At 41.0% G+C, this 25862-nt stretch overlaps 1 protein-coding gene across 1 annotated transcript; it reads left to right on the forward strand.

The window, feature by feature from the left end:
- The first annotated feature begins 20247 nt into the window (after positions 1-20247).
- Positions 20248-25493, forward strand: LOC145416543 (uncharacterized). Its single transcript, XM_080285509.1, has 4 exons — positions 20248-20288; positions 21731-23142; positions 24269-24329; positions 25208-25493. Exons 1-4 carry the CDS (start codon positions 20248-20250, stop codon positions 25491-25493), a joined length of 1800 nt encoding a protein of 599 aa, XP_080141635.1.
- The last annotated feature ends 369 nt before the right edge of the window (positions 25494-25862 follow it).

Below are 25862 nucleotides of genomic sequence, written 5' to 3' on the forward strand. Positions count from 1 at the left end.
GAAAGGGCATATAATAATTACAAACAGGCAAGAAACGACTATACAAGAATAAGAAGGGAAGCCCAAAAACAGTTTGAGGAGGATATAATAAATAAAAGTAGTGATCAACCAAAGCTATTTTACAGCTACATCAGAAGCAAAACCAAAGTAAAAGATAAAATACAATCCATTACAGACGATGGAATCACCTATACACAAGAGAAGGATATTTGTGAAGCACTAAACAAGAATTTCCAATCAGTTTTTACAGAGGAAAAAAATTTTGAGAGGGATTATGTGGAACTTGCATGCCCACACATACTACCAGATATACAAACATCAGAAAAAGAAATACAGGAGGAGCTAAGTAAATTAGACAAAGGAAAAGCAACTGGTCTTGAAATTTCATGTTGGGTGCTGTGTGAATGTGGAAATGAGTTAAGTAAACCATTATTTTCAATTTTCAAGAAATCCTTGAGTCAAGGTAAACTGTCTGATAGTTGGAAGAAAGCAAATATTGTTCCCTTATTCAAGAAAGGGAATAGACAAAATCCACTTAACTACCGACCAGTATCACTAACCAGTGTTGTAAGCAAGATATTAGAAAAGCTTATGAGAAAAGCTTGGGTAAATCACCTAAAAGAACACAATATGATAACAGAAAGACAGTTTGGTTTCAGAAAAGGAAAATCATGTGTTACTAATCTGTTGAGCTACTATGACAGAGTAACAAACACAATACAGGAAAGGGAAGGATGGGTGGACAGTATCTATTTAGATTTCAAGAAAGCATTTGACACAGTACCACACCAAAGACTTTTATGGAAACTGTACCATCAAGTAGGAATTCGAGGCAAACTGTATTGTTGGATGCAAGATTTTCTCATGAAAAGAGAAATGAGAACAGTACTAAGGGGAAATTACTCATCATTGAAAGAAGTGACTAGTGGAGTGCCACAGGCCTCAGTGCTGGCACCAATCATGTTTTTAGTGTATATAAATGATATAGACAGTAACACTGGAAATGAGAGCTATCTGAATATATTTGCAGATGATGCAAAAATACAAAGGAGAATTACTAACACAGACTCTTGTAAAGAGCTACAAGAAGAATTAAATAAACTTAATGAATCAAGTAATATATGGCAAATGGAATTCAATGTGGACAAGTGTCATGTAATCAAGTTTGGTAAAAGTGGAAAAAGACCTGATTGGGATTATATGTTAGGAAATAAAACCCTATACACATCAGAAAGAGAGAAGGACCTAGGTGTGATTATCAATAACAGACTATCTCCGGCTGACCACATCAGTGAGAAGGTACAGAACATGTATACACTGCTTGCAAATATGAGAATAGTGTTCACATACATAAATGAAGACATGCTAAGAAAGATATTAACATCATTCATCAGACCAACCCTGGAGTATGCATCAGTAGTCTGGAGTCCTCATCTCAAAAAACACATAGACAAGATTGAAAAAGTTCAAAGGGCCACTACAAGATGGGTACCAAGCTTAAGGGATCTAAGCCACGAAGAAAGACTAAATAAACTGAATCTACCAACACTACAGGAGAGAAGGAAAAGAGGTGACATGATTATGCTATATAAATGCATATCAGGGAAGGAGAAAATAGTAATAAATGATTACTTAACCTATGGGGAAGCATCAGCAAGAGGACACTGCAAAAAATTGCATAAGAAGAGAGGTGATAAAGACGTAAGGAAATTTTGTTTCCCAAATAGAGCAATTGATCAGTGGAATGCACTACCGAATGAAATAGTGTGTGCCAAAACAATTCACAAATTTAAGGATATGTACGATAAATATGGTTTAAGACACGGGACAGTACGAGCTTGACTCATTCATGTAAAGATACAATTAGGTAAGAACACATACACACACACACACACACACACACACACACACACACACACACGGATTCAATATAGGCAGACGTGCGACACCAGCGCTCCGTACCAAATCATCACGGCCAGTGGCATTACCTAAATAGTATCTTTGTATGAGTCAAGCTCAGTACCAGGTTAGACTAAATGATTGTTCATTATTAAAAGGAAAAAAATAATAAGTTTAAACAAGACTTGTACAAACAGGAACTAGAACCAAGACTAAAGAATACGCTGAGTTATCTCTGAGGTTTGTTTAGACTACAACAACTCGGAGATTGTAAGTACATGCTCTTCACTTAAGTATTGCAAAATGGATACATACTTTAGTAAAACAAATTTGGAAAAGAAAAGGGATAAAGGTAAAAAGCAAAATGATGATTTCTACCAAGAACTGGTTGAAGTAGAGACGATAGACTGGTCGAACATGTAAACAAACTAGAAATGGCTTTCAAAAATGAAATTGATGAAATAAAGAAGCAGATGCACTTGGAAAAGGAAGAAATAGAAAAACTAGGAAGGGAGGCCAATAAGAAAGACACAACCATCAGTGAACTAACAGTGGAATTGAGTACACTTTGGAAGAAAATGAGTGAAATGGCAAGTACAGTAGTCAGTCACGAGAGTGTTATGGAAGAGTTAAAAAATGACACAGAGACAATTAGGCAAGTTAGCAGTCTTATTGACCAGAGCAGTGATATTGAGAAGATAACACAAGTGAATGAAGCTGTGCAAAGCTACAAAAATGATGTAGAAACCACGTATGCTGAAATGGTGAAAGTAAAGAAAGACTTAGAAACAAGGGTGGAGGAAAAAAGCATTAAAAAGGAGGTGAAAAGAATAATCCAAAACAATCCAAAGTTAGTCAGAGATTCAGTAGAGATAAACAAATCAATAGTAATCACTGGTATAGAAGAGGAAGAAGTTAAAAACAAGATCACAAGAGACAAAAAGGAGATGGCAAATGTAATGAGCTTACTGAAAGAAGTATCAGAGGAAATCTGTAGTAAAGACATAGAGGAACAGAAAAGGTTAGGGAAATACGAGAAAACCAAGACAAGACCTCTAAAGGTGACTTTCCAGAGTGTAAACACTGTGAAAGAGATACTAAAAAATGCAAAGATTCTTAAGGAAAAAGAGGAGTTCAAAAATGTATGGATAAAAAGATGCCTAACACAAGAGGAACTGGAATTACTGAAAGAGAAAAGGGAGGAAGCAAAAACAAAAAATGAGGGAAGATCAGAAGAGGAGAAGAAGAAATTTTTTTACTAAGTAATTGGATTGCAGGTATGAAAGTGGTACACAAACAGGATGGAAGAAAAAGGAGGAAGGTAGTAGAACCATATCATGACAAGTACAGTAATCACTCTAATATCCGGACGCCCAATAACCGAACATCCCCACTAACCGAACCTTATCGTCCTGGGATCAAACATTCCCAAAATGGTCCGAAAATCCAAAGAAATTAAAAAAAAAAAAAAAATCAATTTTTTGCCGTCCGTAATTTGAACTTGCCGCGCGCGCCGCGTGAGAGCATTGTTTTGGTTCGTCATTCCTCCGACGTCCGATAGAGCGCCGCTGCATCCTCCCCACTTCCCGCCTGTCTCTCACCGCAACTGGACCTACGCTGTTCGCCATGTCTGCCCACGTGCTCGCTTTTGTGGTGGTGCCGTACTTGCTGCAAGGCCTCCTGCTGCTCTCTGCCCTACTCTTAGTGTGTGTGATGATGGCCCCGCCTCCTGAGAAAAGGAAGAGAGTGGTGTTGACTCTGGAGAAGAAACGGGAGATATTGGAGAAAGTTGATGTGGGTTGGTCTTCTTCACGCATTCTCCGCGAGTTCAACCTGGCCCAGTCAACTTTGTTCGATATCAAGCGTTCCCGAGACAAGCTCATGCAGTACACGGCTGACTTCTTGTCGAGAAGCAAACGCAACGTGGAGAAGAAGGTTATGTTTACCCCCAAGTATGCAGAAATCGACCGCTCCACGTTGACTTGGTATCAACAGCAACATGCAGCTGGTGTGATGGTACGTGGAACGGAGCTGAAGGCTGCTGCTGAGAAGTTTGCAAGGCTTCACGATGCCCTAGACTTCAAGGCATCTGAGGGTTGGCTCTTCGCGTTCAAGTTGCGACATGGCCTTACTAACCGTAAAGCACATGGCGAAGCATTGGACACTAACGAGGATGGAGTGGACGAGTTTCGGCACAAGGTGAAAGGCTTGATCGACAGGGAGGGCCTCACTCTCAGTCAAGTCTATAACGCTGACGAAACTGGCCTATTCTATCGCTCGGTGCCAACGAACACTCTAGCCGATGAGACGGAGAAGCGTGTACCTGGCCGCAAGCTTTCTAAGGAACGGATATCTGCTTTGTGTTGTGCCAATGCTAACGGCATGCACTGGCTTAAGCCCGTTATTGTTGGCCGTGCAAAGCAGCCTCGGTGCCTTCGTGGGGTGATGGATGTCCTTCCTGTCGTATGGTACCATTCTTTGAAAGCATGGTTCACAGCTGTGATTTTCAAAGACTGGTTTCACCGTCACTTCATCAAGGAGGTCATCCAGTACCAGACGAAGACACTGGGAATTCCTCGCGACCAGGTAAAGGCTTTCCTTCTCCTCGACAATGCACCTGCCCACCCGTGCGACAAGGACTTGGTTGCTGAGAATGGCCGTATTAGGTGCATGTTTCTGCCACCTAATACGACTGCTCTCATTCAACCCATGGACCAAGGAGTGATCGTGGCAACAAAGCGCCTGTACCGTCGGAAGTTCCTGGACGTCGTGATGGTTGTTCTTGAGGACGAGGACGAGTGCAGGGAAGGACGTGACTCTCGAGGCAAGCGGACTGTGGAAAACCTTCGCCGCTACAACATCAAGTCTGCGCTGTACAACTGGGCTAGTGCATGGAAGGAAGTCCCTGTGAAAACTCTTGAAAATGGTTGGTCTTCTCTGCTTCTCGGAACAGATGTGGAGTACGATTTCCTAGGGTTTGACGTGGATGACTTCCATGCACAGCTACGTACGCACGGCGACGATGTTGATGTGGACGATGTTCGTGAGTGGTTGGACGACGACGAGGGCGATCCTGGGTATCAGACGTTGTCTGATATCGAGATCGCTTCTTTGGTTGCTGGTGTCAGTCCCGAACTTGAAGATTCCAACTACGAAGGCGATGATGATGCGGACTCCTCTCAGCAGGACACTACTCCAGCCATCCCCAAGCTGAGCGCACTCCGGGAACATCTAGAGTTCGTCCTAGACTACCTGGAACACCTGGACTGCGACAGGGAGATGGGGCCCTTGGGACTCGTGGAGGAAGTGCGTGCTTTCCGGCAGCGCATCATCAATCGCCAGAATCGTCGGTCCTTGCGTCAGTCAACGATTGACAGTTTTTTCAGGCCCGTGACCCCCGCTGTGCCAAGCCCTGGTTCCACTCCGTTGCCTCCCCAAGACAGGCCCTCATGCTCCGAGCCACAGCCCAGCACATCAGCTACAGTGGAGTCACCGCTCGATGTGAGTTTGCGGCTATCTTCAGTGTCTTCTGTAGTCGGTACGCCATCACCACGACCCACCGATGCACCCCTTGGTCACCTGCCAGTGATACTCTCGGACTCTGACAGCAAATAAACGGCAAGAACTTCTCCACTAGACCACACGGGAATTTTGAGTGTTGTGCAGTGAAAAAAATGGTGTGTTGTGTTAAGGTTTTCGAAATGAGAGAAAAGACTCAGTAGAAGAGAAATTTAACGTAACTAACCTTCTTTGTTTTGGCTTTGGAAAATTAAAAAAACTTGAGAAAAGTTAATGTGCAACACTTAAATTTAATGGAACATTATTTGGACTAAAGTGAACACTGTGAAGAGAACGGACTTCTGTGTGTTATTGACTAAGTTCAATGCAAGACTTCAGGAAGAGTGTAGTGCAAGTGCTTCAGGAAATCGTTCTTACTGTCAGAGTCCAAGAGGAGGCGGTTATTCATCGAGGTGGCCAGGGACTTGCTGTAAGTAGCCAGAATGTTTCATACTGTACTATTTTCCATACTATACTTACCAGAATGTTTCATATTGTACTTTTTCCCATACTATACTTACCAGAATGTGTCATACTGTACTTTTTTCCATACTATACTTACCTCATGCATGTGCAGTAGGAATGTGTTTTTCAGAGTTAGGTTCGGTTAGAGTCCATAAGTACCAGAATGTTTATTAATGTATGAACATACTTCTAAACCCACATTTTATGTTTCTTTTGCATTTATTTCAGTCATTTATGTGCCTTATTGGTGTGATTTGGGTGTTAAATAGGTGCTATGCATGTCCAGAGGGAGTTGTATAGGTGTTTCTCTGAGTTAGGGTCCATAAGTACAAGTCCATAAGCTGGGGCCCAATATCCGGACGAAACCAATATCCAAACCTACCGATGGCTCTATTGATCCGGATATTGGAGGGGTTACTGTATATAAACAAGATGATAAAGTTGATGTACTCAAATGTGGATGGAATGGTATCTAAATTACTAGAGATGAATGATTATGTCAGAGAAAATGAACCACAAATAATATGCCTAACTGAAACAAAATTAATACCAAGGATATCAAATGACATACTAAACTTAGAGGAATACAATATATGGAGAAGAGACAGATATTTAAAAAAAGGAGGAATTATAATATTAACTAAGAAAAATCTAAAAGTCAAGGAAATAAAACTAGATATACCATCACAAGTAGAACTGATTGCAGTAGAGATCGACACATCTGAAGGTAAAATAATTGTAGCCAATTTGTACATGCCACCCAGATCAAACACATGGGAAAGAGACGAATATGAGGACCTGGCAGAGAGTACAATTCAGAGTGTAAGATCATTGCTACATAAACTGGAAGAGAAATCGGAAAGTATTATACTAACTGGGGACTTCAATACAAATATAAATTGGAATACTCTAGATATAAATAGCCAAGAAAGCTGTTGGGACCAAAAGCTCCTGGATCTCGTACAAGAGTTTTTCTTAACGCAACATGTGAGGGAAACCACCAGAAAAAGAGGACTTGATGTACCTTCAGTGATAGATCTAATATTTACAAGGCAAGAAATTGATATTGACAGTTTAATATATCACCCTCCACTCGGCAAAAGCGATCATGCAGTACTAAATTATAACTTCAGGATAGCATATGACATAGGTAACAGCAATGATAGTTACAAAAAGAGCCTAAACTATAAAAAGGGAAATTATCAAGACCTAAAGAAGTATTTCTTAGAAGTTGATTGGGAAAATGAGCTTAGAGGACAAGATTTAAATGCTGTATATAAAAAATTTTGTGAATTTTATGAAATAGGAGTCCAGAAGTACATCCCACAGCACAAAGAAGCAGATAAGAAAATACAGAAATGGTTCAATAGAGAATGTAAAAAATCAAAAGAAAAAAGAGATTTGTTGTGGAATAGATAGAGAAGACACAATAGTGAAAGGGCATATAATAATTACAAACAGGCAAGAAATGACTATACAAGAATAAGGAGGGAAGCCCAAAAACAGTTTGAGGAGGATATAATAAATAAAAGTAGTGATCAACCAAAGCTGTTTTACAGCTATATCAGAGGCAAAACTAAAGTAAAAGATATGATACAATCCATTAGCCCCTTTGGGGCTAAGATGCGAATGAATGTGTTTGAATGGATGAGTAAATGGAGAGTGAGTCGTCCTGTCTCGGCTACCTCCCTTTCCTTGGGGGAAGCAGCCTAGGTATATAGATAGATAGATAGACTAAATAAGAATTTCCAATTTTTACAGAAGAAAAACATTTTGCGAGGGACTATGTGGAACACGCATGTCCACACATACTACCAGATATACAAATAGCAGAAAAAGTAATACAGGAGGAGTTAAGTAGATTAGACAGAGGAAAAGCAAGTGGTCCTGATGAAATTTCATGTTGGGTATTATAAGAATGTGCAAAGGAGTTAAGTAAACCATTATTTTTAATCTTCAAGAAATCCTTGAGTCAAGGTAAACTACCTGATATTTGGAAAAAAGCAAATATTGTCCCCTTATTCAAGAAAGGAAATAGACAAAATCCACTCAACTACCGACCAGTATCACTGACCAGTGTTGTAAGCAAGGTATTAGAAAAACTTATAAGAAAAGCTTGGGTAAATCATCTAGAAGAACACAGTATGATAACAGAAAGACAGTTTGGTTTCAGAAAAGGAAAATCATGTGTTACTAATCTGTTGAGCTACTATGACAGAGTAACAAACACAATACAGAAAAGGGAAGGATGGGTGGACAGTATCTATTTAGATTTCAAGAAAACTATTAACACAGTACCACACCAAAGACTTTTATGGAAAGTGTACCATCAAGGAGGAATTCGAGGCAAACTGTTTTGTTGGATGCAAGACTTTCTCATAAAAAGAGAAATAGGGACAGTACTAAGAGGAAACTACTCATCATGGAAAGAAGTGACTAGTGGAGTACCACAGGGTTCAGTACTGGGACCAATCATGTTTTTAGTGTATATAAATGATATAAACAGTAACACTGGAAATGAGAGCTATCTGAATATGTTTGCAGATGATGCAAAAATACAAAGGAGAATTACTAACACAGACTCTTGTAAAGAGCTACAAGAAGAATTAAATAAACTTCATGAATGGAGTAGTACATGGCAAATGGAATTCAATGTGGACAAGTGTCATGTAATCAAGTTTGGTAAAAGTGGAAAAAGACCTGATTGGGATTATAAGTTATGAAATAAAACCCTATACACATCAGAAAGAGAGAAAGACCTAGGTGTGATTATCAATAACAGACTATCTCCACATCAGCGAGAAGGTACGGAACATGTATACACTGCTTGCAAATATGAGAATAGCATTCACATACATAAATGAAGACATGCTAAGAAGGATAATAACATCATTCATTAGACCAACCCTGGAATATGCATCAGTAGTCTGGAGTCCTCATCTCAAAAAGCACATAGACAAGATTGAAAAAGTTCAAAGGGCCGCTACAAGATGGATACCAAGCTTAAGGGACCCAAGTTACGAAGAAAGACTAAATAAACTGAATCTACCAACACTACAGGAGAGAAGGAAAAGAGGTGACATGATAATGCTATATAAATGGATATCAGGAAAGGAGAAAATAGACATAAATGATTACTTAACATATGGAGAAGCATCAGCAAGAGGACACTGGAAAAAATTGCATAAGAAGAGAGGTGATAAAGACGTAAGGAAATTCAGTTTCCCAAACAGAGCAATTGATCAGTGGAATGCACTACCGAATGAAATAGTGTGTGCCAAAACAATTCACAAATTTAAGGATATGTACGATAAATATGGTTTAAGACACGGGACAGTACGAGCTTGACTCATTCCTGTAAAGATACAATTAGGTAAGAACAATTAGGTAAGAACACACACACACACACACACACACACACACACGCACGCATGCACGCACACACACACACACACACACACACACACACACACACACACACGCACGCACTCATGCACACACACACACACACACACACACACACACACACACACACACGACAGAACAAAGGAAGAAAATAAAAGAACAAGAAATGAATACACAAGAATACGTAGAGAAGAAGAAAGGAATTTTGAAAAAGGTATAATTGACAAATGCAAGGATGAACGCAAACTGTTTTATAGATTTGTTAATGGCAAGGTGAAACAAAAGGAAGGAATTGCCAAGCTGAAAGTAGAAGGAGAGGTCTTTAAGGATGCGGCAATGCAAGCAGAAATAATGAACAAACGTTTCCAGTCAGTTTTCGCTAAAGAAAAGGAGCTTGTGGAAGGGGAGGGAGTGATTAGAAATGTTCCGGTGATGAAAGATATAAAAGTGGAGGTACAGGAAGTGTATAAATTACTGGAAACTCAAGATGTAAGGAAAGCCCCAGGACCTGATGGAGTTTCTGATTGGGTACTGAAGGAATGCAGAGAACAACTGGCGGATAAAATTCACAGCTTAATTGTATGCTCACTGGAAGAGGGGAAAGTGCCAAAAGAATGGAAGAGGGCAAATGTGGTACCAATTTACAAGGGAGGAAACAGGGAAGAACCCCTGACCAGTGTCTCTAACCAGCATGGTCGCAAAATTGTGTGAGAGAATCCTGAAAGACAGATGGATAAAATATCTGGAAGAGATGAATATTTGGCTGAATGTCAGTTTGGATTCAGAAGTGGAAGGTCATGTGTTTCTAACTTGTTGAGCTTTTACTCAAGAGCGATTGATGTGGTACAGGAGAGAGATGGTTGGGTGGATTGTGTGTACTTAGACTTAGAGAAGGCCTTTGACAAGGTACCTCATAAGAGACTAATGTGGAAACTAGAATATATAGGAGGACTAAAGGGGAAACTTCTGGAATGGATGAGAGACTTTTTGAGAGACAGACAAATGAGGACAGTAATAAAGGAAAAGATGTCTGGATGGAGGGAAGTAACAAGTGGAGTCCCTCAAGGCTCAGTGTTGGCGCCAGTAATGTTCCTGATTTACGTAAATGATATGGTAGATGGAGTGAACAGTTATGCAAGTCTGTTTGCTGATGATGTAAAGATCTTGAGGAAGATAGAGGTTGAGGAGGATTGTAAAATACTGCAGGAGGATTTGGATAGGATACACAATTGGAGCCGGACGTGGGAAATGAAATTTAATGTAAAGAAATGTAAAAATTGGAAATGGGTAAAAGTACCAGGAGACCATCACTGAATTATTTTTTGGGTAATGAATTAATCACAAAAAGGAGAGAAGAGAAAGATTTGGGAGTGCTGGTCCAATATAGTTTGTCACCAGAAAAGCACATTAACAAGATAGTTGGAGAGACTTATAAACTCTTGACTAACATAAGAGTAGCATTTCATTATATGGATGAGGAAATGATGAAAAAATTGATAGTGGCCATGATCCGCCCCAGGTTAGAATATGCAGCGGTAGTGTGGTCCCCACACAAAAAGAAAGATATAAACAAGATTGAGAGAATACAAAGAACAGCAACCAAGATGGTCCCCAGTCTGACAGACCTGTCATACAGAGAGAGGCTGGAAAAACTGGATTTGCCTTCGTTAGAGGAAAGGAGAAAGAGGGGAGACATGATTGCGGTGTTCAGGACCATGGTGGGAGTAGATAAAATTGACAAAGAAGATCTGTTTGTATGGGATAAGAGAGCAACAAGAGGACATGGAATGAAATTGAAAAAGTCAAGCTGCTTGAAGGATATCAAGAAATATAGCTTTCCTTACAGAAGTATAGACATATGGAATAGCCTGGACAAAGAGATCGTCCAGTCTAAAAACTTAAACGAGTTTAAAGTTAAATTCGAACTATTGAGAAACAGCGATGGAAACCCACGAGCATAGTACATTCCGTGTATATCACAATTAGGTATATTAGGTAAATACTTAAATATTTGGAATGACTTAGACAAAGAGGTGGTGCATGAGAAAAACATTCATGTATGTAAAGGTAGACTTGATAAATGTGGATATGGAGACAGGACAACACGAGCATTGCTCAATTCCTGTATACTACAAATAGGTAAATACACACACACACACACACACACACACACACACACACACACACAGTACAAAACTTCTCACCTCCAAACCCATCTGGTCCTGCAGGAAGAGCATCGCCACTGGAGAAGTAAGTGATTTTTTTCTGTTTTGATTCATCTGTTTAGCTGTCTTTATGTCAGTATATTCACACATTTATATATATTGTTCTTTACATCAACAGAAATGACAGGGAAATAAGTACAGCTTCAGTTTCAGTTGCAACAGATGTAGTTTTCATGTGTGGTTTCTGAGAGGACTATAAAGAAAACCAGATGTTATTTTATAATAGTATTTAGAATAAAACTGAAAAAAAAACATACCTAGCAAGCATAAACATGTTGTGCGCTATGGGAAAATAACGTAAGTGACCACAGCTGACGGCGGTTCAGTGTCCGGGTGGGTACACCGTAGTTTTTTTTTTTTCTCGAAAACTATGAGGCATAGAAGAATAGTTCTGGTCTTAAATAAAAGCCCATAATATTCTGCATACAATGATAAAAAAAAAAAAAACTAACATTGCCAAGAAAAGTTTTTTGCTAGAGCTCCATGAATAAAAAATCTGGTGTCAGTCAGAAGGTTTCACTTTTTCACTTATTACTCAAAAACCATACCTCGTATCAAAATGCCAATGATCCCATTCAAAAGCTAATAAAATTCTCTCTCTAATGATGGTATAACATGTAGAGATAGATTTGTGAACATTTGAGTTACGATGTTGGGAAGTGAGATGAATGTTCTTGAATGTTTATTCACACCACTGTAACATTCGTATAGTGTTTGTGTGTGTGTTTTTTTTCCTTATCATGTAGAACAAACATTGACGAATAGCAATATGTGGGTTTTGTGGCAAAATAAATATGTTTGGGTGGTGAAAATAAGCCACGAATACACTTTTTTGGAGCACGTGGCAGGCGTCGGGGGGTGGGGAGAAAGGCGATGTGTTGTGGAATGTGAAACTTATTAAAACTTATGGTGAGCGAAAGCGTTAATACTTTCCATAATCATTTTTTATCCACCCTGTCATATGCTTTCTCCAAATGCATGAAGGCAGCATACAACTTCTTTCCCTTTTTGAGAAACTTTTCCACTAAAGATCTAGGAATGAATATCTGATCTACACATCCTCTTCCCTTCTTAAAACCTCCCTGTTCTTTTCCAACTGATTCCTCTGTTATTTCCCTAACTGTGTCAATAAGTATCCTACCATATACTTTTCCTATTACACTAAGAAGACAAATGCCCCTATGATTACCACATACTTCTTTTTCCCCTTTTCCTTTCTGCAGGGGAATAATTATACCTGACTTCCAATCTCTGGGACTCTACTTTCCTCCCTGGCCAATGTGCACATCTTCCACATCCATTGTACTACTCTCCCCCATGCTTCAGCAGTGCACCACACACTCCATCAGTTCCTGGGGCTTTCCCCATTTTGCCTTTCTTCATTGGTTCCACAACTTCCATCTTACTGATTTCTTCCTCTCTTCTCACATCCTTCTATCTCCTAGCCATTCCCCAGCCACTTACACTTGCATTACTTTCATTCTCTATGTTCAACAGTTCTTTAAACTGTTCTCTCCATCTGCTCACTTTTTCTCCCTTCTCTACTACAGGAGTAGACTGTAGCACCAGTCGAGCAGGGCAGTATACCCAAGGTGGATGGAAAGCTGATGACAGGGATAGCTGGAGCTCCCATTTCATCAGCCCTCGGGACTAGGTCCCAACCATCCCCCTTTGCTGAACTTTTTCAGTGTCTCAGTAACACAGAGAGTAGGCCAGCATGCTCTCCAATACAAGTTTAACTATCAGCACCAAACTACATGCACAGTACACACCACACTTCCTTCTCCAAAATGTAAAAAAAAAATAATCATGGCAGCAAATCACGTGGCCCCGGATTCCCCGGTGGGGGGGGACCTAAATGCCCCTACCTTCTGCCCCTCTCCCGGTGACGACTCAAGATGCCTGGAACCACTGTCTGACTCTCTTCTTCATTTCTGCAACATTCTTGGCCTTTCCTCTAAGTTTCGCTCTCTTGAACACCACATCTCCTCTAGACCTCACCTTCTTTTTGTAACTGAGACTCAGCTGTCTGAGGCAACTGACAGCAGACTCTTTTCTGTATCCTCCTGCTTTCAATATACTCATTTGAAAGCCAAAGGTGGCTGTTGTGTTTATATATGCAACAACTTATCTTGCTCTTGTGTTCCTGAACTCGATTCTTCTGCATTTTCTACACTCTGGTTTTGGTTTTCCTGTCATTCTCTGACTAAATATATCTACGCTGTTTACTTATCTCCTAATTCTACTGACTATCACAAATTCTTTGACTATCTTACTTCTACGATGGAATGCATTCTATCCATTTCTCCTTTCTCTGAAATCTCCATTCTAGGAGATTTCAATGTTCACCACCACCTTTGGCTCTCCTCTGCTTTCACTGATCCACCTGGTGAACAAGCCTACACCTTTTCTATCCTTAATGACCTAGAGCACCCTACCCGTATCCCTGACCGCCTTGGAGAGAGCTCCAACATACTTGACCTCTTCCTTACAACTAATCCTTCTGCTTACACTGTTAATCTTTTCTCTCCTTTGGGCTCCTCCGATCACAACCTTATCACCTTAACCTGTCCTATCGCTCCGGTACTGCCTGCGGACCCTCCAATGAAACGTCGTCTGTGGCACTTTGGAGCTGCGGATTGGGAGGCCCTCAGGCAGTATTTCTTTAATTTTTCCTGGAATGATTATTGCTTCCAGGGCCAGGAGACATCTGGGTGTGCCTTGCTCATTACGGAGGTTATTCTCTTGGGCATGGAAGCATACGTTCCTTTCTCACATCCTTTGACTAATGCAAGAAAGCCTTGGTTTAATCACACTTGTTCTAATGCTGTCCGCAAGAAGGAGAGGGCCTAAAAAAGTTACCAGAGACAACCCATCCCTGAATCACATCTTCTATACGTTTCTGCCCGGATTCTTGCTAAGTCTGTTCTTCATCCGTACTAAATGCTCTCCACTCTCTAACTCAAATTCTTCCCGCTCCTACTGACACCTTGCCAAAAACCTTTCTAACAACATTACCTCATCATCCTTCCCTCCTCTTTTCTACTCTGATGGCTCTGTAGCTATTTCTTCTACTGATAAAGCAGATCTCTTCACTCAAACTTTCTCCTCCAATTCCACCTTAGACGATTCCGGTACTGTTCCTCCATCACATCCCCTTTTTGACTTCCTCATGGCTGACATTAAAATTTCTTCAGCTGATGTATTTTCTGCCATCACAGGCCTCAATACTAATAAGGCATATGGGCCTGATGGAGTCCCTCCTGTTGTTCGCAAAAACTGTGCTTCTGTGCTTACACTCTGCCTAGGCAAACTCTTTTGCCTTTGTCTGCCAACTTGTACCTTTCCTTCTTGCTGGAAGTTTGCTCTCATCAACCAGTCCCAAAGAAGGGTGGCCATTCCCAACCCTCTAACTGTCATCCAATTGCTTTAACATCCTGTATCTCAAAAGTTATCGAGTCAGTTCTTAACAGAAATATTTTAAAGCATCTTTCCTATCACAACCTTCTTTCTGATCGTCAGTATGGGTTCTGTCAGGGACGCTCCACTGGCGATCTTCTCACCTATGTTTCAGACTCCTGGTCATCCTCTTTTCGTGACTTTAGCAAAAGCTTTGCCATTGCACTTGACATCTCAAAGGCTTTCGATTGAGTCTGGCATAAATCTTTAATTTCCAAACTGCCCTCATACGGTTTCTATCCTTCTATCTGTGCTTCATCTCTAGCTTTCTTTCTGGTCGTTCTATAGCCGCTGTTGTAGACGGCCATCGTTCTCCAAGATCAATTAACAGTGGTGTTCCTCAGGGCTCTGTCCTATCACCAACTCTCTTCCATTTATTCATCAATGACCTTCTAAGCTGTACATCTAACCCTATCCACTCATATGCTGATGACTCCACCCTTCACCTTTCCATTCGGTTCCGGCAACGTCCATCTCAGCAGTTACTTCAACAAACAAGGGATGAGGCAATGGCACAAGTAATGTCTGCCTTGGCTCGTATCTCTGACGGGTAAAAATAATATGGTTGTTTTTAATGCATCAAAGACTCAGTTTTTACACCTATCAACTCGACAGAATCTTCCACAGGTATACCCACTATTGTTTAATAATATTCAGCTTAATCCTGCATCATCCTCGAACATGCTCTGGGTTTCATTTACTCGGGACATATCTTGGAAAGATCATATTACATCTCTTGTAAAATCTGCTTCCAAGAGATTAGCTGTGGTAACCCGACTCCTTTCCTTCTTTACTCCTTCACAATTGTTGACTCTATACACGGGTTTTATCCGCCCCTGTGTGGAGTACAACTCTCGTGTGGGGAGTCTCCCCACATACAGCTTTTTTCAATAGGGTGGAGTCAAAGGCTTTTCATCTCATTAACTCTCCTCCTCTTACTGACTCCCTTCAACTTCTGTCTCTTCGCTGCAGTGTTGCATCTTTATCTCTTTTTACTTCAATGGTCACTACTCTGAACCGTCTGCATGCATTCCTCCACCTCTACAACAGGCGCGTAGCACCCGTGTAACAGCAAACTCTCATCCCTTTTCTGTCCAGCTCCCTAAAGCAAGAGTTAACCGTTACTCCCAGTCCATCATTTATGCAACAAGTCAACTCTGGAACTGTCACCCTCTGTCTGTATTTCCTGCTTCCTATGATCAGTCTTTCAAATGCAGTGTGTCACTCCAGACATCTCGAAATGAAATGACCGGATATTGAATTTGGCTCTCTCTTGTATTTTGTTTTTCTCTTGGAAGGAACAATTTTGCGGGCTTGCGGCCTTTCATTCCTTCTTCCTCACATTAAAAAAAAAAAAATTACTATTTATATCTTTCACTCCCCAGCTAATTTCATTGGCATACTGTCTAACTCTCTTTACCTCTTTCCAAAACATTTTCTTACATTCCCTCCAATTTACACTCAAATTCCTCCCAAATTCCTCATCCACTCTCTTCTTACCCTCTCTTACTAATCTTTTCACCTCTCTTGTCCTCTCTGCATGTAACTTTCTCTTGCGTCTCTCAGCTTCTTCCACGCCAATGTTTCTCATCCACTCACTCTATGCTTTCTTCTTTTGTGCCACAGCCTCCCTCACCTCTTCATTCCACCATGCTGTTCCCTGCACCCCCTTTTGTCTTCTCTTCAACCCACACACCACCTCCCATGCAGCACAGATTTCTTCTGTGACTATCTTGCACACACCTTCCACATCCCCCATCTGCTCGAATCCATATTTACGCAATGGCATCTCCACTTCCCTCTTAAATTCTGCTTTTTTTCCCTCCTCTTGTAATTTTTCCACTCTCCTTGTATGCACTACTTCCACCTATCCTTCCCTTCTTCTACTTCTCCATTTCCTTTGGACCTTGATTCTGTGGTCAGAAAGTCCACTTCCCCAGCTTCTGTATACTCTTGCATCCATTACACACCTCATCCTTTCATCCAAACACACGTAACCAGTCATCACCTTCCGTTCTTTCAGTTCACCACCCACCCTTCTTATCACTTGCCACATGTACCTATGGATCATTTTGTGCCTGAAGAGGGTATTGACTCTCACCAACCCCCTCGCAGCACAAATGTCCACTAAAGCACTGCCATTCTCATCCATCTCTGCAGGCACACCCCACTCACCAACCACTCCATCCACCTTAACATTCCCTACTTTTCCATTCGTATCTCCAATCAAAAACACTTTCTCATTCCTTTCAAACTTTTCCAAGTATGGATCCATGTTTGTCCAGAACTCCTCTTTCTCTCTCCTTGCACGATCTTGCATTGGCGCATACATGCACACAATCATCCACATTTTTAGTCCAACTCTCAATCTTACCCACACAACCCTAAAGCCAACTGATCCATACTTTCTTATATTCTCCTTCCATCTGTTACTTACACCAATACACACTCCTTCTTTTGCTCTCTCATTCTCACCTACTCCCGCACATATTCCCCAACCATACTCCCATTCTTTCACACTCTCACCTCGCCGTTTAGTTTCAGTTACTCCACATACATCCACTTTTGCTCCCACAAGCACCTAGACAATCTCTCTTTCACCTCATCATTTACACCCCTTACATTCCAAGTAGCTATCTGTACCATGTCCTTTGTTCGGTCCTTAGTCATCACCTTTTGGTCAGTCCTGGTCTGAGGCTTCTTGTTTGTATTTTTAACTGATTGTTTTCCAGGGAGGGGCACTAACCCTCCGCCAACCCACTTATTGTCATGTAGGGAACACGTGTTGATTGGTTATAAGGTTGCCACCCAGCGTTGTAAATACTTTCCTTGTTTACAGGAAATCATTTAGCTTGCCACTCAATGTAGAGCTACCCTAAAGACAAAACCACTACATTAAGTGGGTGGAAGTATGAAATACGTCACATGTTTATTGGAAAATATATGTTATTCATATTTTTCCCGTCCTAATTCTTCCGTATCACTTTCGAGAACATGGGCAGACGTGGTCGTAGAAGCTACCACATCAGCTTCCCTGTGCTTTTCAGCCTGTCTCTTGAGTCTTTCGACATCAGCTGCCATTTTTTGGCATCTCCTTGAGTCGGCTCTATCAACAGGGCCCAACTGGAAAGAGCCTTTGGTCCCCACTTTAGCTCTCTGATCATCTAGGTATTGCCTGTCCTGTATAGGAACCAGAAATAAGAAATATGTGCATTATATTGCATGCCCAATGGGATTCAGCTGAATAATGCACACATAGAACCAATTATAAATCAGAGAAAATATTCACCTTCTTTCTAGGAGGACAAGTGCAGACAATATGCTGGACTTGACAGTTTTCTTTGCTGCACTTCACAGATTTGTCATCACAGTTACGGACAGGCAATTCACATATACAGGCGGAAATATCAAAAAGCTTATCTAACTTTGCTTTCAGTTTCTGTTCCTGAACTGTAGGAAGAGATTTCCTGTTGATGGCCTTTGCTTTCTTGAAGCACACTCTGTTGACCATTTTCACCACGTAATACTCTCCATGCAGGGTAAGCCGTGGGTTGACTGCCCCCCAGATGTCGATGACATCCTTTGCTATCATCTTAGCAGTAGCGTAATCTTTTACATGGGGATGACTGTTCTGCAGATAATAGCAATACTGTATTACTTGGCAGAGTGTAGGCGGTTCGGTTTTATCCAGCGGCGAAAGGTGACTGCAGAACTTTCTGGCTGTACCAGTCCAAGTTGACACTGCAGAATTGCGAGTTCTTCCCATTTTCAAGAAATGTATCACAACGTAACATACCTGCAACATGACAAAAGTCAGGCTCAGTGAATGCACATATACTATGCTTTCATACAAACGAAAGTCAGAGTAAAATTGTGAAAAAATTCAATGGGTCACTGATATTTGTATTTGTCTTTAGATCGATTTCCTCAAAAAACTATACAAGTGATGGATCTAAAACTTCTCGTCAGACATCATAATACTGAGTCCTAACTATCTCTACTTGTCCAAGATAATAGTTTTATAATGAACCTACCCTACTGAGCATAGAGCCACCTGATATGGAAAGAAGAGTCATAAAAAGTAACAGAAAGGGAAGGGAGAGGTAAGATGAGAGGAAGGCAGACGGAAATAAAGTGAGAAAGGGGAAGGGAGAAGTTCAGTACTACCATACATCAAGTGAGTGGATGATTGTTGCCACCACCTCATAATTTCAGTCATTGTTTAAATTATGTAATTACAATTGTTGTATGTATCTTTGTTTTAGAAATGCTTTACATTTAAGCTTTACTGGTTTCTGTATTTCCTCAGGATGTACACATTAATCTGTTGATTCCAGATCAATGACTTATAAAAGTATTACATAGTTGCATTGATGTACCATGAAGTACTTGCCCACTAGATAGTGTACCGTTGTGTATGTAATGAAGTGATCTGTGATTCAGGTGTGTGGTGAGAGGGCAACTGGACATGCACAAGGCAGCTTGCAGTCAGTTCATCTGAGGAGCTGATGTTGACCCCTGCTAAAAGGTAATGACTGTGCCAAGACTCAAATCTTCATGTTTATGTTTCTGCCTCTGCCTTTATAAAGTGTTGTACTGTAAACCATTGTTTTGCATGGCTATAATGTATTCCTAGGTTGTACCATGCATTGTGTAAGTGAAATCTGCACAGAAAAAAAAAGGTTAAGAATCCCTTTGTTTTGGTAATGGGGAAAATTGAATTATAAATATTCCCAAAGATTCCTCTTTTGGCTCTTTAAAGTTTTTGTTATCTTCAATACAGGAGTGATTCCAGTATTGTGTGGCTTACTGTCAAACTGTGCCACAGTTGATGCTATCCATGTCTCTGATGCACAATAATGAGGTGGTAGGAAGTTCAGAATACATTCCAAAAGTAATATAGCAGTTACTTGATGATTACACATTTTAAGGGTTAAAGATGTATTGGTCATGAATGAAACAGTAAAGTTATATTAAATGTTAAATTATATATTTTTTTATAAAAGTTCATGTTGTACACAGATTTGCAAACAAGCCCCTAGTAAGACAAAGACACAGTATTTTTTCTTTAGCTGTTTTAATATACATTTCTATATGCCTTTAATTGCTTTGCAAATTGAATAACCATTAAAATGAACCTGAACATTTTTTTTTCTTTTTTGTCAGTATAAATGAGCTCCATGCAAAATAAGGGTTCACTGGACCATGTACTTAACTTCATGGAAATGCTGGTCTAATGGCGGCTGTTGTTCCAGGTTCACAGCTGGAGTCAGAGCAGTAAAAGTGTCATAAACACTGTCGTCACTGCCTGAGTAATGGATGATAAGTACAAAACAGGACTGAGGGCACATCTTATGTTGTGTTAGCACATCCAACAAAGGGTAACAACATTTGAAGTAAGGAAGATGGTGGTAATATGCCTGAATTGACTCAGCAGTGATGGCCTGTATGTTTAAAGTTACGGTTCAGAAGCATTCACGTGTTAGCAATATTTAATCCTTTGGCCGTGTTAGGTGACTGTGGTCGCCCTACCAATTATTCTTTGTGGCAAGTCAGGCAACCACAGTCCACAGCCGAAAAAAACACATTTCCATCTACACGTCTGTTGTTTTTCTCTAAATACAGTAGGTTTTGATTTCTTTTATGTGCCAACAAACAGTATACATGTGTCTAGTGTATATATACAAGTGAAAAACCTTGTTTGAAGTAAATATCTTGTCATTATAGCAAAATTAGAGAATAGCAAAAATTATTTTTTCATTTTTTTCTCAGAAAATTACAATGTTCTTGTACAAATATGGTTAGTTTTGATTTCTCTTTGTGTGCCAACAGACAGTGTACTGTACATGTGTCAAGTGTAGATATACAAGTGAAAACCTTGCCTGACATAAATAATTCCGTCATTATTGCAAAATCACACAATTGCAAAAATTAATTTTTGCATTTTTTTCTTATAGCCTTAAAGTATTTTTGTAGAGAAATGTGCATTTTTTACCATTATCACACTAAAAAAATTAGAACTTCACAGTAATTTCCCATTGGAAAAGTAACAGTATAATTAGCACAATTTTTTAGGGACTTAGGCCGCAACCAGGGGAATGACCGAGAAATGATAGGTCGTGGCCAAAGGGTTGAAGGAATAATAGTCTGTGTTGAAATTTTATCCATTTTTTATGTTTTGAAATTTTATCCATTTTATATATGTACTATTATTATCCAGTAATAGTGATGAATTTTTGACACTGTTCATTGTAATGGGAGCATCTTATGACTGAGCATGGGTACAATGAGGGTAAGTCATCCTGTTGGTGGTAGACAGTAAGATTAACACCAAGGTAGAGTAACTGAAGTATAGTGGAAGTTGAGAGAGGTGGAAGGAATGATATAATGGAGGTGGTAAAGGAAGAACCAGATGTAAAGTTAGAATGTGAGGTGAGTTACAAAATATTGGAGGTGGTAAAGGAAGAACCAGATGTACAGTCAGAGTGTGAGGTGAGTGACAAAATATTGGAGGTGGTAAAGGAAGAACAGTCAGAGTGTGAGGTGCGTGACAAAATATTGGAGGTGGTAAAGGAAGAACAGTCAGAGTGTGAGGTGCGTGACAAAATATTGGAGGTGGTAAAGGAAGAACAGTCAGAGTGTGAGGTGAGTTACAAAATATTGGAGGTGGTAAAGGAAGAACAGTCAGAGTGTGAGGTGTGTGACAAAATATTCCTCAGTGACAATGAGACTGTCCTGGACACAGTGTCCTCAGCTGAAGTTGAGCAGTTCAGATGTTTAGAGTCTGGTAAAGCATTTCCTTTTAAGAACAGTCTTACCCGACATGCAGTTATTCATTCAGGAGCGAAGAATTTCGAGTGTGATGAATGTGGTAAACTGTTTTCTCAGAAGGTTGGTCTCACTAAGCACCTATTAATTCATTCAGGAGCGAAGAATTTCAAGTGTGATGAATGTGATAAACGATTTACACGGAAGGATCATCTCACTCGGCACCTATTAATTCATTCAGGAGTGAAGAATTTCAAGTGTGATGAATGTGGTAAACAGTTTACAGAGAAGCATAGTCTCATCGAACACCTTGTAATTCATTCAGGAGTGAAGAATTTCAAGTGTGATGATTGTGGTAAACTATTTGCACGGAAGCGTGGTCTCACCAAACACCTATTATTTCATTCAGGAGTGAAGAATTTCAAGTGTGATGAATGTGGTAAACAGTTTACAGAGAAGCGTGATCTCATCAGACACCTAGTAATTCATTCAGGAGTGAAGAATTTCAAGTGTGATGAATGTGGTAAACAATTTACACAGAAGGATGGTCTCACCAAACACCTATTAATTCATTCAGGAGTGAAGAATTTCAAGTGTGATGAATGTGGTAAACAGTTTACAGAGAAGCGTGATCTCATCAGACACCTAGTAATTCATTCAGGAGTGAAGAATTTCAAGTGTGATGAATGTGGTAAACAATTTACACAGAAGGATGGTCTCACCAAACACCTATTAATTCATTCAGGAGTGAAGAATTTCAAGTGTGATGAATGTGGTAAACAGTTTACAGAGAAGCGTGATCTCATCAGACACCTAGTAATTCATTCAGGAGTGAAGAATTTCAAGTGTGATGAATGTGGTAAACGATTTACACGAAAGGACGGTCTCACCAAACACCTATTAAGTCATTCAGGAGTGAAGAATTTCAAGTGTGATGAATGTGGTAAACTATTTGCACATAAGGGTATTCTAACTCAGCACCGATTAATTCATTCAGGAGTGAAGAATTTCAAGTGTGGTGAATGTGGTAAACGATTTACATGGAAGGAAAATCTCACCAAGCACATATTAATTCATTCAGGAGTGAAGAATTTTAAGTGTGATGAATGTGGTAAACTGTTTGCCCAGAAGTCTGGTCTCACTCAGCACCTATTAATTCATTCAGGAGTGAAGAATTTCATGTGTGATGAATGTGGTAAACGATTTACATTGAAGGAAAATCTCACCAAACACCTATTAATTCATTCAGGAGTGAAGAATTTCAAGTGTGATGAATGTGGTAAACTATTTGCACAAAAGCGTAGTATCACCAGACACCTATCAATTCATTCAGGAGTGAAGAAGTTCAAGTGCAATGAATGTGGTAAACATTTTGGTATGAAAAGTATTCTTACTAAACACCTTTTAAATCCTTGTGTAGGGAAGAGTTTCTAGTGTGCTTAATGTGGTAAACAGATGACTCAGTTGATGTCATGCAACACTGTTTAATTCATTAAGGAATGAAGAAATTCAAGTGTAATGAATGGGGAAAACAGTTTTATTATAGGTTCTTTCCAGTATCAGTTCAGGAGTGAAAAAATTTCAAATGTCATGACTGGAAAGCTGTGTAGAAAAATAAAAATTCTTATTCACTTGATACCTGACAGTTCATTCGGGTGTGGAAACAATTATATAGTTATGATATATGTGGCCATATGGAGAGGATGGAGAGTGAGAGACTGATGAGGAGAGTATATGTGAGTGAGGTGGAGGGGGAGAGAGGGAGGGGGACGCCGAGGATGAGATGGAAGGACGGAATGGAGAGGTATATGAGGGAGGGAGGTGTGAGCTGGGAGCAGGGCAGTGAAATGGCAGGGGACAGGGTGACATGGAGATGATTTGTTTGTGGCCACCCTGTATGGGATTAAGGCGTCTGGCAATAGTTAGATAAATGTGGCAAAGCTTGAAGAAGAAATTAGGCTTTAACCAGGCATCCCACCTGTTTCCTTGTTCGCTGTTGTCGTGGGGAGGCTTCAGAGACGTCGATTGGATCTTGACGAGTGGTGGAGCTATGGTGGGGTCTCTGCTCTGCGCCCTCCCCTCTCCTTGGGTCCCTGTCACTGTCTCAACCAATTTTGCAAGGCTCTTTTTCTTATTTTATTGCTTTTTCCTTCCTTTTCCCCTGTCATCACCAAATAGTAGAGGCCTTTAGTTATGATACTAGTCTCAGCCCCTTTTGTCATTTCGGGCAAGACTGCTTCCTCCTCACGTGTTTGCTGTACATGGTGACCTGTATATTGCTTGCGCCCCTCAATTTGGGAGTTGAGTCCACCATGAGGCAGAGTGCAGTTCCCTGCTGTGGGCAACATGCTCCTTTAGTAGGTGGGTTGGCATAAGACAGGCGGTCCAATGTGGACTTGCTGGACAGATCGGCTGGCCATGTGTTTGCTCAGTCAACCTTGGCTAGGGTCAAGCAGGCCCTGTTTGATGGGCACCGCATTGGCCCATAGCTGCCACTCCACACCAAACCGTGTCCGCGTGTACCACTCCCGCTATCCCTGGGGCTGTTGGGTGAGTTGGACCCAACATTAGCCTCCCCTCATTGGGCTCTGTGGTGGGTGGGGGGGGGGTGAAATCTACCAATTCACATTATATAGATACAGTTACTTCTCACCTGATTATGGTGACGACCCAGGACTCCCTTTTGACTGTGGCCTCAACTTCTTCCCCTTCCCTACACATTCGGTTACATTAAACACCCCATCCTTCCCTCCTACTGTGTCTTCCACTCCTCCAGCTTCTGCTCTGTCTACTTCAGTCAATCCTTCTACTATTGTCATACTTCATCCTTACCTTTCTCCTTCACCTCCTGTCTCTAATCCTTCTGTGTCCTCTGTCTTCCTCTCCCGACCTCGTCCTTCTTCCTGTGTACCTGCCTCGTCCCTCACCTCCTCAATTTTCGGTTCACAGACATGGTCAAAATTGTCAGTGTCCATGATACGACCAATGACCTCTCGCTCCACCTCTCTCTACTTTGACAAGTAGGCAGGGATGTCACCTTCTCGGCCTGTCCGAATGGTTCCCGCCTCCTTGTTGTTCACAGTGCTGCCCAAGCCGAGAAAGTGACGTCCCTGGTCAACAATGCAGGACAACCCATCTTCGTGTCTTTAGGCATCCAGCTCAGTTCTGCCAGTGGCACCATCTGTTTACCATCTTTGATGTCTTTTGGCCAGAGGGCTTTCACAGATTGCTCTAATGACATTGAGCTAATCTTTTCAGAACAGCTTCATCCAATATGTTCAGTCCATTGTTATGCAACTCCTTGTGGACGACGCCAAGAGCCTGCTAATATCGTAAAAATAGTTTTTGCCTTTAGCGGTCTGCCCCCCACAGTCATCATTGGTGGCACTGTTCTCCAAGTATCTGAGTATATTCCATCTCCTTACCAGTGCACATCTTGTTGGCGCTTTGGTCATCCAGCCAAATACTGCCGATCATCTGCAGTCTGCGCTAGCTGTGCACTGGCCAGTCATACCACCTCAGAATGCATTTCCACCATCCGATGCTGCCCTAACTGTCAGGGTAGCCATTCTGCCACCTACCAACAATGTCCCGTCTACCTCTTCAAAGCAGAAGTGTCCAGCATCCGCTGGAAAACTGGCCTCTCCCTTCGTGAGGCTCGTTGCAGAGTTCGCGGCCTCGGTCACCATCCTAACGTTACCTATGTACGTGTAGCTCGTTCTCCTCCCATAGTAACTTCTAGTGCCAAAACTATTTCATCTTCCCCTTCTGCACCTGTCTCTGTATCTGCTGCCCCTTCTTCCTCTCCTCCCACCTCTCGTCTTCCCACCTCTCACTCTGTCCCTACCCCTGTGACCGTTGTCTCCTCTTCCCTTCCTCCTAGTACTCCTATTTCCACCTCTCCCTCCTCTCTACCTAACTTCCCCTCTACCTCAGTCTTTCCCTTACAGACTACTCTTGATCCTGTCTCTAATTCTTTCTCTGTTTTAGATTCCTCAACCCCTACTTCCTCTCCATCCCCTTCCTTACCTGTTCCTTCTCTTTGTCCATCCCTCCATTCCCAACCACATCTCTCCTCTCACT

Source organism: Coenobita brevimanus, chromosome 106 (assembly GCF_032717465.1).
Source record: "Coenobita brevimanus isolate Jiangsu-jjx chromosome 106, ASM3271746v2, whole genome shotgun sequence".
Taxonomy (NCBI): Eukaryota; Metazoa; Arthropoda; class Malacostraca; order Decapoda; family Coenobitidae; genus Coenobita; species Coenobita brevimanus.

Excerpts from the sequence above, each read along its gene's own strand:
- LOC145416543 (XM_080285509.1), top strand. The coding sequence starts at position 20,248 with ATGGCGGCTGTTGTTCCAGGTTCACAGCTGGAGTCAGAGCA. Across the intron at positions 23,143-24,268 it reads GTTCAAGTGCAATGAATGTG|CTGCCACTCCACACCAAACC; the intron begins GTAAACATTTTG and ends ATTGGCCCATAG. Across the intron at positions 24,330-25,207 it reads GCTATCCCTGGGGCTGTTGG|TGCACATCTTGTTGGCGCTT; the intron begins GTGAGTTGGACC and ends TCTCCTTACCAG.